This window comes from Monodon monoceros, unplaced genomic scaffold (genome assembly GCF_005190385.1).
Source record: "Monodon monoceros isolate NGI ecotype Baffin Bay Population unplaced genomic scaffold, NGI_Narwhal_1 Super_Scaffold_3, whole genome shotgun sequence".
NCBI classification, from domain to species: Eukaryota; Metazoa; Chordata; class Mammalia; order Artiodactyla; family Monodontidae; genus Monodon; species Monodon monoceros.
The window spans coordinates 53,674,833-53,687,248 of record NW_021703780.1 but is presented as its reverse complement, the minus strand read 5'-3'; the positions used below and the strand labels follow the sequence as shown (position 1 = coordinate 53,687,248).

The following is a 12,416-nucleotide window of genomic DNA, read 5'->3' as shown; positions in this document are numbered from 1 at the left end:
ACATCTGTGCTTTGGGGATAACAACACTTACCACTTATCGACTGAGAATTGCTAATCCACTATCTGTTTTTTAAGATAAACATGAAAGTTAAGATATAAAACTGGGTACTATTACTGATCATCAATTCGAGTTAACTGGACTAATAAACCTGAATTAAGAACATATTTATATTCACTCCCTTGTACAAACTTCTCATTGAAAATAGGATATCCAAACGAATATCCAAAGAAATATGTGATCCTAAAAGTAACCTTTCTAGATACACAAAAATGACACCATGAACAGAAAAAAAAAATCAAGGTCACATCACCTTTTACACACACACACACGTACACATATAAAATTATATGCAGAATTTGGTGGGAGGTGACATGTGTGTAAAATCTATAATGTATTCTGTGACTATTTATGCGTCCAAATTAAGTTAAGGAAACATTTTCACATTCACCTTTTGATAACATTCTGATCTTGGGTTTTTCACAGGTTTTATCTTTGTTTTTATCCTTTTCTTTTTCTCTTTCAGAGTCATCTTTCCTAGATTTATCATCCTCTTGCAGGCTGGGAAAACTGGAAAGCTGTAAATGAATTGATTCCTGTTGGGGAAAAAATATAATAATTTAGGGCCAGATTTAAGAATCTCTGTCTGGTTTCCATTTTGCATAGAGATTATTAAGAACAGGAAAATGAAAGCCAGGTGCAGATTTTTTTTTTTCTTAAATGGTAAAAAATTAAACCTGTCAGAAAAATAATTGCCCTTTAAGGTGAATTAAACTTCAGAAGTCAATGGAAGGTCATGAGAAGTATATAGTACTAAAACTTTGCCTCATGAATATTAACCATAAGCAAGTTAAACTTCCGTAGATAACAACACTGATTTTCTCTACAGGTTTATTTTTAAACACCTAGGAAAAATTTTCTTTATCAATAAGCTTGCATCACAGCTCCTGTCATGTCTCAAAAAAAAAAAAAAACGAAAAAAAGAGGCTTCTGCAGTTCTTTTCTATAATTCCTTGTAAGGAAAAATTGGCACAAACACAGACAGACAGATACTATGAATCATAATTACAGAAAAAACAGACATAAATAAAGGCCATGACAGCCAATTTACAATTAAAAATCTGCTTTAGAACCATATCAATAATGATTTCTATCACTATGAAAACTCAAGATATAGAATTGCAGGAATCCTAGGTATGGGTTATTACCATACATTGTTTACAAAGGCTATTAATAAATCATCGTAATATATGGTTACAATAAGCACTGCCTTTTAGAAAAGGTAGAAAATAGGACTATATTTTCCATCAGTTATACATAAATATTTAATATTATTTTAATTCTAGCATCAGTTAATCCTTTCCAAGATGTAAGATTCTCTTGAACTGATGCTTGGTTGACCATTTACAGTATTGGGACTGGATCCACTTTTATATTTATTGATTTTTCACTGAAAACAGATCATTTTGTATTAACTCATATATCAGCCATTTGGTTGATAGTATGTTCACTGTTTTGAAGAAGAATGAGCCAAATTATGTTTTTCAGTTTTATGAAAAAACTACACTATGATTAAAACTATGACAAATGAGCCAACATTAAGCCCACTGGCTCTTATGTAAGAGATGATTTGATGGGAAAGCTTTCTTCTACTAGCGACATTAACATTTATGACGTAGGAAAAAAATATTCCCAATGACTAATAGTGTTTCTCACTGATAGCTAAACTAATGCTCCTCTACATGTGACTAAACTATGCCTCTACATCCTCAAATTACGGTCAATCTGGGATTCTTAATGGTTCTTGGTAAATCTAGCTAATCTAACAAGCAGAAAACAAAAATCCTCCAAAGCCAAATTTCTTTTTTGGGAGAGGCTCCATTGTGTATTCCAGGCTGGAATTAAAAAGTCACCATGTTTGGAAAGATGCATGATACAGAGGATGAAATAAAACACCTTCTCATGGTAAATATTTATCTTAGCCGGGTTTCCTGATATCCACATGTTTATCCTCGGGATGGACATATACAAATTATGTAAAATGGAGTGTAATTTGATTGTAAGGTCTTTTATCACCGGACTTGGGACAGAAATGTCTCAGTCTGCAAAGATTCAGGCAGACTTCGGGGTTACGGTTTGCTTCCACTTGTTAAGGAAACAGCTGGAACATTTCTGGCTCTGAGTGGGGAAGAATCGATTCGACAGTGGATCAGGGGAAAAAAGTGATGGTACCAGGCCATGGCAGTGGTCTCATTGCTTCTTCAAAACCGATTGAACCATCCAGCCTCGGTAAGTTTGAATCTAAAATCAAAGAGGCTTGGAAATATAAATGTAAGAGCACAGGCTAAAGGACATCATTTACCAAAAATATGTACAAACTCATGCCGTGTGTTGACAAATACCATACTCAGAAACATACCTGTCTTTTCTACACATTCTGGTGTTGAAAGAACACACAAAAGTGCTATAGAGTTGGTAAAAAACAATCTGTTCTTTTTTAATATTTTTATTGATATGCTCAATAATAAAATACAAGTATTAATAAATACATCGGTACAGGATAAGTTTATATCCAACAACAGGAAAAGAATGATTCAAGTTGCAGTAATACACTGATAGGTAAATAGTATAACATTAGAAAAGCAAAACTCCTTTAACTTAAGGACAGGCTGAACCATCAGCTATGGGTCTGAGATCAAGTAATACAGGTAGCAAGAGTTTTTCCCACGCAGGAAAATGAAGGCAGTTTTCCAAATACTGTGAATATACAAACATTGGGGAAGCAATACAATCCGTATACTGTATACTTCGGCCAGTGTTCTCAGGGATTCAGTTCCCACATTTTGTTTAAGTGCCGGTAGTACCTAATGAAGGCATTGCATTCAAGCTCAAAGGTCTGCTTCTTTATTTTCTAAAAAAAGTAGCACGGCCACTCGCTTATTTGTGTGTCTATCAGCCCCCTGCTTCCACCACACCTCAGCCAGTCCAAAGAGAGGCTTGCAAGCTCTAATTTCTACAAAGCTAGTCTTAGTTACTCAGCTTGGAACCAGCAGGAACAAAGCACCGTTTGCCTCTTATTTCTCTGCACCAATTGTATGGAGAACCTAGACTTAGGTCCAGGATGGGCACAATGATACAGATGATCTCTTAAAAAATTTCCTCCTGGTACTTGTCAAATAGGATAAAAAGCAGATGAAATCTATAAAGGCTGTCCTCCTCTGCCTGGCATTAGAAGTGGGGGACCACTGGGGCATTACTTCTCCCAGGGTCTGTCATTCTGCAGTGTTAACATATATTGTGTGCATTACATCACAAGCCATCAATCAATGTTGAATAATATAAGCTGTGATATTCACATTACTCCCCCTTTTCAATCTCCCTTAAAAGAAGAAGCACAAATAAAATGCTGAACAAAAGCCACATATTTCTCAGAGCCCAAGTAAAATAAAGCCTGTGTATGAAACATAGGGATGGCTACTGAAAGCTAGCCTGCCCATGGCTTACGACATGGGTGGCTTATTAAGGAAATGAGGCTAGGGAAAAAAAAATACTCTTAGGACAAAATCTATAAGGAATTTATTTTTGGTCCTTTTAAAGAAAGTGCTCTCAATGCTCTCTGTACCCATGAGGAGAATTTAGACTATTTTAATTAAAGTAAAAAGAGCGAAGCAAAACAAGGCCCAACAAAAATAATGCTATCTTAATCAATTTTTCCTCCTCTGGGCTCAGATAAATCATTTTACTTGTCTTGACTGCTCTCAGCCTCTGATAAAATAAGGAAAATTTTTTAGCAGCAAGACCATTTTTATAAAAATGAATATGATGCCTGAAAGGCAAACAAAAATAAATATGATGTGAAGTTTCCCATTTTGTCACAGAAGGGTTTTGTTGGAATTTGAATTTTTAGAGCTTAATAGTCTTGCTATAAGGAGCAAAAATAGGTATAAGGATATGCAGCAATGTATTAATGATATTAACTCAAATTCACCATCATCTCAGGTTTATTTCTGGACAATTTTTCCAGTAGTGAGAAATCTCCACCAAAGGCCATAAAAGTATGTCTCCAAAACTCAATGCACCTTATTCACTATTTCTGAAGTTTCATAAAAGCCAAGATTTGTTTTTTTACAGGCAAGTGCATTTTGGGGAGGTAAGAATCTCCAATAAGGAAGGAGATGGGATACTTGGGACTATATTTGGTTCAGTTTTATCAAGAGAGAGCCTTTGAGGAATATCAGCACGACTGTGCTTACATTTTAAGTTTTAATCTAAATTTCTTTTGAATTCCTTTCCATTTGCAGTTTTCAGAGGGTCTGGAAAAAAACAAATGTAATACTTTGTGACAAACTGTTCAACTAATATTGAATGTCTCAGAAACAGAGGATGAAGCCAGAAGACTTTTTCCTTCTTGAACTGTTTTTTGCTCCCCCAAAACACTATTTAATGCCAAATTAATACTCATGCACACAAAGGTAGATCCCGTTCATGCAATGATCCATAACGACGGGGGGTATACCTGGTCCTGAAGACTTTCCCCTCCTGGTCTGGCTGAGGATTCTTCACAGACAGCAAGGCTGCGAGTCAGTTTACCTTTCCCTGCTCCTGACTGGGGAGGGAAAAGAAACGAGAAGGAAAGGAAAATAAAGAAAAACCCCCCAGGAAATATCCTCAGGCTGTCGAATCATCTCCACCTTCTCTGGACATTCCCAAATCAGAGTTTTAAAAGCAAGCTTCAGATCCACTGCTCAGTGCTGTCTACAACGGCTCCAAGCATCACCCCCCTGTGTTGATGGGGATGCAGTGTCTACACTGGCTTAAAGCATCGGACCCCAGTGTTGATGGAGATGCAGGTGGAGGAGAATGTGGAAGGATGAATTTAAGGAACACGCCTAGCAAACTGTGCCCATCACACTGGAGACGTACAAAGAATGAATTGCTGTCTTTTCATGAAAGTACAAGGAGAAAAAGATAACACAAATTAATTTCTACTAAAACTGGGTTTGGAAGTGACCTGACTGAGAAGATGTTTTAAAAGTTGAAGATTGTGTCCTAAACACCAGAACCTGTTTACTTCAAGGCAGAAACTAATTAGACAGACGAAAACATTTCCCCCAAACTTGATTTAAAATGAAAAGAAAACAAGCAGCTATGTGTTTGTAAAGCACTGTCAAGTCTGCCAGGATCAAATATATACACTGCAGCTATGTGAACCCTAAATGCTCTAATTAAAAAGCCTACAGAGGGACTTCCCTGGCAGTCCAGTGGTTAAGACTTCACCTTCCAATGTAGCGGGTGCAGGTTCGTTCCCTGGTCAGGGAGCTAAGATCCCACATACCTTGTGGCCAAAAAACCAAAACATGAAACAGAATTCAATAGACTTTAAAAATAGTCCACATCCAAAAAAAGCACATAGAGCAGAGAGGCATCAACACGACCCCATTAAATGCAGGCAGCACCGGTGCAGCCAAGATCCACATACAGCCATGTGAATCGTTGGCAAATTCTCTAACCCTGATGTTAATCCACGTGCAACCATGATATCAGGTCAATGTAGTATTCCAGAACCCTACCTTGGATTTTCTTCTCTCTTGGTTCTGAGCCGCCAGTTGCCTCTGTATGTTAGAAACAAAATCAAACAAACAAACAAACAGTCCACCAACAACCAGGAGAGGGGAGGGGAGAGAAGGAGAGAAAAAGATGTCACCAGAGTTGAAAAATCAATAACAACAGCAACAAGGTATTATAACCACCAGGGAGGACTCCCCCAGCTCTTGCTTCCCCAAACTTTTGACCATTTAGCTTTTCTCATTCCCTCCTTACAGCAGCTCCTGGGGAGGGGAAAAGCCGGCCTTGAAGGCTTTTTTGGCCATTATGCTGTTATCAGCCTCTGCTCCCTTTTTATATAAAAAGAGTTAACACTTTTGTAGTTTGGTTTAAAGAAAATCGATACAGGTTATTTGCAAGTAGTTTGTTTTCCTTCTACCAAATCTCCTTCTCTCATAAATCATGAGTATTTAATCATATCACTTTTTCAGTACCGTCAATCACTCCCAAACTTCCCCCTACCCCTTCTAGAGCATTCTTTCTCCCTCTCTCTCTCTCTGGCTGGGAATTCTAGGCTTTTCTGCTAATAAGAATCGAAGCTTAGCCTGCCCAGGAAGGTCAACAGAGCTCATGTCTTTGATTTTTCTTAGTCTGTCATGAGCTGTATTCCATGGACTACAAACCCATTTTTATAACTCAGCTAGTGTAAAGCTGCCTCAGGAGAAGTCCTCCACAGGCTACTTGAGTTGATCTGGAAATTAATATGCAGAAGCTGTGGGCAAATTCAGTCATTAAATATGTTCTTTGGATTTTTTTTTTTTTTTTTTCATTTCAAAGGGCATTTTGACCAGAATGCACTGTTTGGTCAGAAAAAAAAAAAAAAAAAAAGACTAATAATTGGGAAAGGAGAAGATTCATTTTATGGATTTCCTATTTATTTTACTAGTCAAACTCTTTACAAGCAAAAAACCCCCAAACCTTCAGAGTATCTTCAAAATGAAAGAAAGGGATGCACATAGTGGTATGAGAAATGGGACTTCTCCAGGCTCACCTGTAATTCCAGTTTTTCCTCCTCGTCCAGACTTTCGGATTTAACCACGCCATTCTCTGGAGTGGCCGTCTCCTGCTCAGGCCCGCCTTCCTCCACTATGGTTTGACTCAGGTCTCCTGGCTCAGACATTCTCCCAGATGCAAATTAAAATAACAAGATTTGACACCCTACAAGGTTAAGACATCAGAAAGTAATGTCAGCACAGGGTGAAGTCTTGACCATTATCCTTGAGATATTTGATTTTTCCCTTTGTACTCAAATTCGAATAAGCAACTCCAGCCTCCCTGACAATTTTATACAAAAGGAGAATAAAACAAGATCAAATCAAGTACCCAAGACAAACACAAGAGGCAGATTCAGTTGCCCTGTCCACGCCCCTCCAAACACATAAACATGCTCTTGTGAATACACCTTGCCGTCAAGGTGGGTCAATACATCTTAAAATGAGACATCAAAGTCCCACACGTCTCCCAGTTCCTATGCTCCTCTACAAAGTAGAAGCAAAAGAAGAAGAGAGTATCTCCCCAATTCTTCCTCCACTTCTGAGTCGGGAGGTGGTACTAGGTTCTGCAGCATCTCTAAGATGACTCATAAATCATTTGCAAATTTCAACCACAGACATACCTTCCTGGGTATAAGGGATTCAGTACACTCTACAAGGGGCAGAAGTCAATGTAAGAGGTAATAATTCAGTATACACATAGGATCTAAATTTGGCAGTAAACCGTTCAGGGACAACAGTTTCAGGCTTCAAAGTAACGGTGACGCTATTAAAAGCAGAAGCCCTCCCCAAGCCCTGTCGGTGACTGATGCTGGAGATTCTGCAGAAGGAAGCTATCACAACTGAACTCCGATGCTCCAGGCTCACAAGAGACGACTACACAGACACTGGAAATGGCTTTTCAAAGTGTAAGCCTGTTATTAGTACTTTTTTCTCCCTTCTTCCATAAAGCTCTGACACTTCCCCTTCTGATGTGCTGTCAAAGGGGGCTCCTCAATAATTTAGCATTTACTTCCTCCTCAATTTTTTTTTAAGAAAAACAAGAAAGGAGAGAAAAGAAGGAAGGAGGAAAAGAAAGAAAAGAGAGGAACGAAGGAGAAAGAAAAATAAGAGAAAGACCTTGTAGCCTAGAAAGTCAGTTTTTTCACAAAAATTCCCAAGTAATGACTGCCCTGTTCCTAGTCATTACAATGGTAACTATTACTGGACAAATCAGTGTCTTGACATGTTTCTCTGGGAGTGTTTATCATTTACTAGTTCAGTAACTTTATTTCCAACTGGACATAGGAAGCACGAGAAAAATCTAAATTGCAGTAATTTCTGTTGCAAATTTGCTAAGACCTACCATGACAGGACAAGCTCACTTGGCAAAGGATTGTGGGAATGGAAAAGGAAGTTTTCCTCAAGGATGGTACTTGGGAGTCTGTGAGGGCCTGGTGAGCAAGGCTCTTAGGTTTGGGGAGGTTTGAGGATATCCATTCAGTGTATCTGACAGATCTCTTGTATTTCAGTGACACCGGGGATGTGTGTAGTTAACCAAACAAAAAGTTCTGTTTCCCAGTAGCAAATAGTTTGTTTCTCAATGTACTGAGTGGGGGCAGGAGATGGGACTTCTGTTGCCCTAACTTTTTTTCCAGAGGGTTTCAATAAAAAACAGATTGTGGCCAGCTTTAAAAAAAAAAAAAAAAAAAAGAACAAATTGAGCTCTAATTTTACAAACACTAAGGCAGTTGAATCCCTGATACAGATCCTGTCTGTTTTGGTTGCCTTTCATGAACTGTTTTATGCAAACAGGCATATTTATAGAATGAGAAAAATATACAGATGAGATGATAGCCATCTGATGACAGCCCTTTACCTTTTGCGCAGAATTTCTGCTGTCGGTCTTGGTGACTTACGAGCGGCTTCTGTCCTTCTACGCTGGGAAAATCCACACGAGGGATCAGAGACAGCGGGAGTCCCATGTCCCCATTAACAGTTCAAAATGCCCATCTCCGTGCGATTCCCTTACACAGCCTGACACATCATCCACCTGAAAAAAGACGAAAAGTCAATAGTCACAATAATTGCAACAACCATGGTAAGGGTGAGGGACGAAATAAACAAGACTGGGTTTCTAACACTAATGACCGGCCTCCAGCAAATCACGTTCACAGCTTGATCCACTCCACCTGTCCCGAGCTGCCTGCTTCTTCTCTAATGAAGGCTACAGCCGGCTGTTCAAGTCAGAGCGGCACCCACGCAACGAGCTAAAATTAACAATTGCATTATGCACCGAAGATTACTCACTTCAATTTTAACCTTTTTTAGTGAAATCTCGCACTTTATATTAAAAAAAAAAAAACAAGCTTGTGTGTTTGCCTCAATGACAATCCAGATCACCTATGAGCAAAAGTCTTGCCTCCGTTTTTAACCAAAGCTTTTGTCTTAATTATAGATCAATATAATCTACCTGAGTGCTGTTCCTGTGACTCTTTTCTTCTGAAAGTTATCCTAAGAAGGCTGAAAGATTTTTGACTTAATGAGGCATTAGCTATAAAAGTGAAAAACACAAAGAAAGGAAAAAGAAAACTTTCACAGTGGTATTGTTGAGAGAGCTCTTTCCTCTCCACTGACAGTTTGAGAAGAATTCCGAATATTCTCTTTGCTGTGTGAGCATCATTTACCCGCCACCTACTGGCCCCTCCCAATCAGGACTGCCACCGTCAGCTGGGCATTCTGTTTGACAGCAAAGCAACACTGTCAGAGGGATTCAACAGATTTGCAAACTTTGAGCCTGTTGAAAACAATCCCTGCTATAACGTGCACTTTCTTTTTCTCACAACTCCTACAGGAGCAGCGGCAAATACAGCTTGAATGCAAAGAGAGAGACAGATTCCTAATAACGTTTGCCAAAACCAAGCTGTATCTCTCTCCCTTTGCTGCAACTCTACCCTGGCGCACATCTGCTAAATCCAACAGCCTGCGCACGTGTTCCACCATATACCCGACTTTGAAAACACTAAATGCATCTCAGTTATTTACTCTGAAGTTTAGAAACTCTCTCTGCCTCCCCCTCGCTGCCCCCTCCCAAGTTGACATGAGCACAGCTGGCTCCTCATCGGATTTTACTGCAGCTTTATCAACAGCCTATTGGGTTACGACACCATTTGTTGTGTAAGAGGAAAACAACTGTTGAAAATTCAATCGCTTATACAGTCAATCATTTCTAGCGTTATTTATGTCTTATTAAAATGGATACTTTGGCTGTAAAAAGTGTTTCTTTTGTCGTTAAAAATTATATAACTATGGCGAAGGAAACATGAATTTAGGGATCAAATGCGTTGCTCATCAACAGTAATTTTAATTTCTCAATTTTTATCAGTTTCACATAATGAAAACTTGATACTAAATAGAAGTCAACATGCCTTAAAATTAGGATCTATTTAAGTAACCAGCTCAATATCTAACATGTCTTAGAATAGGCACCTGTGATGGATGGATTTACCAAATGCTTTTTGGATTCTGTTTTCCTTTTCCCAAAGAAAATGAAGTTATCAACGATCACCGCAGCCTTCCTGTCTCCTTTTTCTGATGTTCCTATTTGTACAGTGGTGGTTAATCCAGCCGGTGAAATGGCCATGCAGTTTTCAAATCTAAGCCTTAGATGCCTTATTCCAGCCCCAGTAGGTGGATGCAAGATATAATTCTTTCCACGAAGAAAGAACAAACTGGTATTCACGTAACCATCTCAAAGCGTGAACAGCCTGGATATGTGTGCGTGCGTAATTACCAGGACACGTTTGGAAATAGCACTGTGCTCTAAAGCCAGCGAGGTATTATTCTTGCCTCCCTGAATCATAAAGTCATCATCCACCAAGATAAAAGAGAATATGGGCATATGGGAACGAGCAGGGAGGAACATATGGATCACAAATATTTTTGTAACTGATTAAAACTGTTCTCTTCGCTAAGAAAGCAGTGCCAGGGAATCAACCCTAGTCCAGCTTTCCATTCCCCAAACTAACCCGACTCTTCCACTGCTGTTTAGTCTTCATCTGTCCCAATTTCTCCCATTTTTCACAAAGAAGCAAAACCAGGTCTAACAAATATGTTTTACCCAACATTTGGTTAATAGATATCCTGGCCAAGTGTCAATTGTTATGGTTGGAGGTGGGGAGGGAGAAAAAGGAGACTCTATACAAATGCACAAAATAAAAGTCACTGCAGTTCTTTCAGTGGAAATAATATTTTAACCACGGTTTAGGGGGTGATATTGAGGAAAGGCAGGCAATAAGTAAGCTATAGGAAATTGATCAATGGTGTTGTCAGCTATTTACAATGAGGAAAATGAGTAAAATAATGACTATTTTAGATTATGTTGTTTCTTATTTTTTGGGCTGACTTTAGAGTTGCATATAGTAGCAACTGGGTTTGTGGGAATGAGAAAGAGAGGGCGAGAGGAGAGAAGCACCGTGCAGAAGACCAAATATTCTGTCTTTCATCATTACCAACAAAATAGGCATGTCCTAATTGTGTGCACACACGCGTGTGTGTGTGTTGCATACATTAATCACTGGGCTGTCATGTGGAGAAAGAAAGCTTGGGGTTTAATTCAAATTCCAGCAGTGATTTAGTTCTCAGAGGATATCTAAAATGAGACATTAAATTCTATTAGCAAGTTGGGAGGGCCACTTTATTAGTCACTTTTGTCACAATCCTTCTACTCCAAATTAGCAGAGGATGACTAATCTTATCCTCGATCAGTATAGGTACTTTATGATGAGACAACACAATCAAGATTTACTTATTTGAACAACTGAAATGTTTTCCCCTTATGCACTGTTCCTTCTTCTTTTAGCTAGTCACAGTTCTGCAAACGTAAGCCACTAGCAAACTGTGATATTAGGGATCTGTCAATTTTCTGCATAAGGTATTTAAATGCTGCAACCCCTTATCAACCAAAGATACACCCTAGTCTCAAAACAGTTATTCTGTTAAAGTTAAACGAGTTAGTTTGAACATGTAAGATTAAGTTTAAAGACTTAAAAAACAAAAAAAAGAGAGAAGAAAAGTAATTGGAGGGCTTCCCTAGTGGCTCTGCAACAAGAGAGGCCACCGGAATGAGAGGCCTGCGCGCTGCAACGAAGAGTAGCCCCCGCTCGCCACAACTAGAGAAAGCCTGCACGCAGCAACAAAGACCCAAAATGCAGCCAGAAAGGAAGGAAGGAAGGAAGGAAGGAAGGAAGGAAGGAAGAAAGAAAAAGAAGGAAAGAAAGAAAGAAAGAAAAGAGAAGTAATTGGAATATAATCCTTTCAGAAATGAGAGCAACCATGGCATCATGGCATGAATAGAACATACAGACTAATACCTTCAGCAAGCTTGAAAATTTCCCCAGGTAACAGAAAAACATCAATAAGAGAATTTCACATAAGTTTACTTTCCAAAGAAAAATGTCTCCTTCAATACATGTATAAGAAATACTCAACCAGGAGTTCTACCCTTTCATTAAACATTTTTTGGTCAACTCAATGCACAGGCATTCTGTAAAATTCTTGAACCACCATGCAAATGCCAAAGTGATCAGACAACTGTTTTGGAGGAAGAACCTAGGAGGATATTTAAGAAAAGGAATTTTCATACTAGGGGTTTAAAGGTAGAAGTATTTTACTTGAATATTCTTACTTCAACTTTGATAGCTAGGCAGTTTATAAACATACAGTACCTCATATGTAGAATATCACTTTTTCTTCCTTATTATTACAGCAAATTGGACACAAACATAACCTACATCAACATTTAGCAGACTTCAGTAACGGAAAAAACTGATGTCAAAGCTTTG

At 38.6% G+C, this 12,416-nt stretch overlaps 1 protein-coding gene across 3 annotated transcripts in view; it reads right to left on the bottom strand.

The window, feature by feature from the left end:
* The window catches only part of ARPP21 (cAMP regulated phosphoprotein 21), a 118,492-nt gene extending 109,700 nt beyond the window's left edge, over positions 1-8,792 (bottom strand). Inside the window, exons 1-6 of one of the 3 annotated variants that reach the window (XM_029242665.1) lie at positions 8,716-8,792; positions 8,453-8,626; positions 6,594-6,760; positions 5,569-5,610; positions 4,515-4,604; positions 2,471-4,311 (exon numbers count right to left, since the gene is read on the bottom strand). In XM_029242665.1, coding sequence (XP_029098498.1) covers positions 4,303-4,311; positions 4,515-4,604; positions 5,569-5,610; positions 6,594-6,722 — 270 coding nt within the window. In that variant the 5' untranslated portion in view covers positions 6,723-6,760; positions 8,453-8,626; positions 8,716-8,792 and the 3' untranslated portion in view covers positions 2,471-4,302. Of the gene's footprint in view, positions 1-449; positions 595-2,470; positions 4,312-4,514; positions 4,605-5,568; positions 5,611-6,593; positions 6,761-8,452; positions 8,627-8,715 lie in introns of those variants that run through there. The other 2 variants (XM_029242666.1, XM_029242664.1) reach the window with 2 other exon arrangements.
* Positions 8,793-12,416: the final 3,624 nt, after the last annotated feature.